The 3412-nt window shown below is 45.0% G+C and overlaps 1 protein-coding gene across 1 annotated transcript in view; it reads right to left on the minus strand.

Annotated features, from left to right (window-relative positions):
- SCG5 (secretogranin V) overlaps positions 1 to 3412 on the minus strand; it is a gene marked incomplete at its 3' end in the record, with an annotated part of 32657 nt that overhangs the window by 3574 nt on the left and 25671 nt on the right. Inside the window, 1 exon segment of the mRNA XM_015426585.1 lies at positions 2241 to 2390. Coding sequence (XP_015282071.1) covers positions 2241 to 2390 — 150 coding nt within the window.

The following is a 3412-nucleotide window of genomic DNA, read 5'->3' on the forward strand; positions in this document are numbered from 1 at the left end:
GGCTGAACCACCACCAATTTTTGCTGTATTTTTTAAATCAAGGACAAAGAAAAGAGGCCGGAAACCTCCTTTTTTAATATAATAATTCCATTGGAGCAGGGGTAGTTTTGTAGAAAAAGAGCTAGAGGAACTCATTAGCATAACTCATTAGCATATGCCACACCCCCTGACATCAGGGGCCCGGCGGTAGACCTGCAAGGCCGGCGGGAGTGCGAGGAAGCCCCGCCAAGGCCCTCCCTGGCCCCAGGCAGGCAGGGGTGGGGAGAGGCGGGGAGGAAGCAACTTATCCTCCCTCTTCTCCTGCCTCCTCCTGGCTGAATGAGGGCCAGAAGCGGGATGGCTGGAAGCAAGGGGCGGGGCTTTGTTGTGTGCCCCGCCCCCCGCACCTCACCCGGGGGAACTGCGATCCCCCACGATCCCTCCCGAACTGACCTCTGCATTGGAGTCATGATTTCAATCTTGATGTCTTAACCACTAACAGAGTCTATTGGGATAAACAAATAGGAGGAAAAATGAGAGATCTAAGTCTAATTTCAGATTTTTAAAAATTCAATTGTTGAAAAGAAAATACAGATGCTATTTCTAGGGGAAGGAACTACACAACATTAATTTACTGCAATGCACACCACAAGCAGCTTGTGCTTGTGACTTGTATCACATGGGAAATTTTCATAGAAACTGTCAATAATATCATGTCCGATTGGTATTTCCCAACCCAGAGCTGGCAACCCTGATTCATGTCTGTCTGGGTACATGATGGAATAATCACATCATCACCTTTTCAAAAGTACATGGCAACTTCTATTCAAGAAGAAATATAGTTAAACAGCTGTCCCTTAAGCCAAATTCCCAAATTTTTAATGCTATGGATTCTCATTTTTGTCTTGGAAAGGGGTTCTAGCTAATAATTCCAAACCTTGTGAAACATTTAAGCTATGGGTTGGGACAAGGAAAGGATATCGGAATCTAAGAGATGGCTCAAAAACCCTCCACAAAAAGAGCTCTGTATGGAACAGATTTTTCCTGCCTCGACATGTCTTCTGCAGCCTCCTAGGGCTCTTTTTGTAGCAGGAACTGCTTTGCATATTAGGCCACACACCCCTAATGTAGCCAATCCTCCAAGAGCTTACAGCGCTCTTCTTATAGGAGCTACTGTAAGCTCTTGGAGGATTGGCTACGTTAGGGGTGTGTCGCTTAATATGCAAATGAGTACCTGCTACAAAAAGAGCCCTGCGAGTGTACCACCGGAAAAGCCGCTACTGAAAGCTGGGAGACCCTGGGAAACATTGTGGGATGTAGCATAGGCAGATCAGCTCCAACAAGGAAATCCACTGAAAGCAAGGACACGCTTCTTGCCGCATACGGGTGGCCAGCCTCCAGGTGGGACCCTGGGGATCCTATCTCCAGACTACAGAGAAAATGGCTGCTTTGGAAGATGGACTTTATGGCATTATATCCTGCTGAGGTTGCTTCCCTCCCCAAACCTCACCCTCCCAAGACTCCTCCCCCAAATCTCCAGGGATTTCCCAACCTCGATCTCGCAACCCTAAGGGGAACCGATCTCTTTAGTAGGGAGATCTGTTGTGACTCCAGGATATCTCTATCCCCCACCCAGTGTCTGGCAACCCTAGAAGGAGAGTAGGAAGCAGGAAAAGGGGAGCAGTTATGGGGGCTTTCAGGAAAGGGAAAGATGAAATAATGGGAAAGATACCTCCTGGAATTCCTTCCGTGTTCCGACTTGTTCACTTATAAAACTGATCTCAGCTGTTCCATTATACTACCGTTCTAATCCCTTTATAAAAATGTGTTCCTGAACATTTCTGGCTGGCATCTAATATTACCAACTGCTGCTAATTTTTTTAAAAGTTTGGAGCCTGAGCGGTGGGTGTTGCCTTCTGACACAATTCTGGTGATGCCAGGGGGTGTGACAAATGCAAATTAGTTATGCTAATGAGCTCCTGCACCTCTTTTTCTACGAAATGACCCCTGTCTGTCTCTCTCTTTCCAAAAAGTAAAAAAACACTTTTAAAAACTGGATCTTGGAAGGAGAATGAATTCTGCCAAATAAGGAAAGGTACATATTTACTTATTCTGATTTAGGTTGTGTAGAATTTAAATTTATTTTTACTGCAAAGGCATCCAAAACCCTCTGCCTTTAATACGCAAAATAAAATACTTCAAGACAATGGACTTACAAAAGTGTAACTTTTTTGGATTGTACTGCAAATCTTGCAACTTACCTGTTTTTCCAACTGGGCAAGGATTTGGAGGGTCAGGATATCCTTGATCTTCACTGAAATCTTTAGGTATGTTGTCACCAGTTAACTCAGCAACAATATTGGGTATATTTCCATATGGACCCAAGTGTTGCAGACCTTCATGTGCACCACCTAACAAAAACAAAATCATATATATGGTAACAAGAGAAAAACTGCAACTCAAGATCTCTATTTTTGCAACAGCAGAACTAGGACGCAGCATTAAGGCTGCAATTCTAAGAACACTTTTGTGGGGGGAAGCACAAAATGGGTCTCACATCTGAGTAGACCTCCATAGAATTTGTAATGTATTCAGAAGCTGCCATGAATACGTTAAGATGTAATGTGAAACATCTCATAGGGAAGCAATGTTAAGCTTCGTCTTGAACAGGGATTGAAGTTCAAGACTAATGCGTCCAATCAGGTTCAAATGTATATAAGCGGGAAAGACTCTGATCGGTCCTTTATGCGCTCAACCTGATAGGTTGATAACTGTATAGTAGTAGTGGCTACATTAGCCCGGAATGTTTAAATACCGAGCAGCTGCAATGGAATAGCTGTTCGGGCTATCAGAAGTTGTACCGTGTTAGAGAAATGATCGTCGAGCTGAAATAAACCTGAGTTTTGCTGAAATCACTCTCTGACTATTTTGTTAAGCATCGGACTTAACAGGATTGCTCCCCAAATTTCCATCTTTTTCGCTTTTCACTTTTCAACAGTCACGTAGGAGATGGGACTTCACCTCTTCCCAGTCACAATTTTTAAAGCGGCCCCAGATGCTCCTCCTTCCTTTGCAGCACCACTGGGGGAGGGGGGGGGGGGGCAAAAGTCAAGCTGGCAAAAGTTCTTACTCCAGCTCTGTCTGTCCTGCTGCAGTAGATGGTCTCTTTAGAGGCTGCAGTGAGTCCTAAATGGCTGGAATTGTGTCAATAGATATACTCTCTCACCGAGAAACCCTGAAAACTCCAGTTCTGTGAGGGAGGCTTGGGCCCTCTGACATAAAATTCTCAGCACCTTCATCAAATCACAAAGCCAAGGATTCATTGACCAAAGCTACAACCAGGCCGGCCCCAGCTTATTTTGCACCCTAGGCGAGGATCCCTTCTGGCGCCCCCCCCCCCCCCCCCGCGCGCACACACATTTTAAACAAATAA

The sequence above is a fragment of the Gekko japonicus genome, unplaced genomic scaffold (genome assembly GCF_001447785.1).
Source record: "Gekko japonicus isolate JY-2015 unplaced genomic scaffold, Gekko_japonicus_V1.1 scaffold1603, whole genome shotgun sequence".
NCBI classification, from domain to species: Eukaryota; Metazoa; Chordata; class Lepidosauria; order Squamata; family Gekkonidae; genus Gekko; species Gekko japonicus.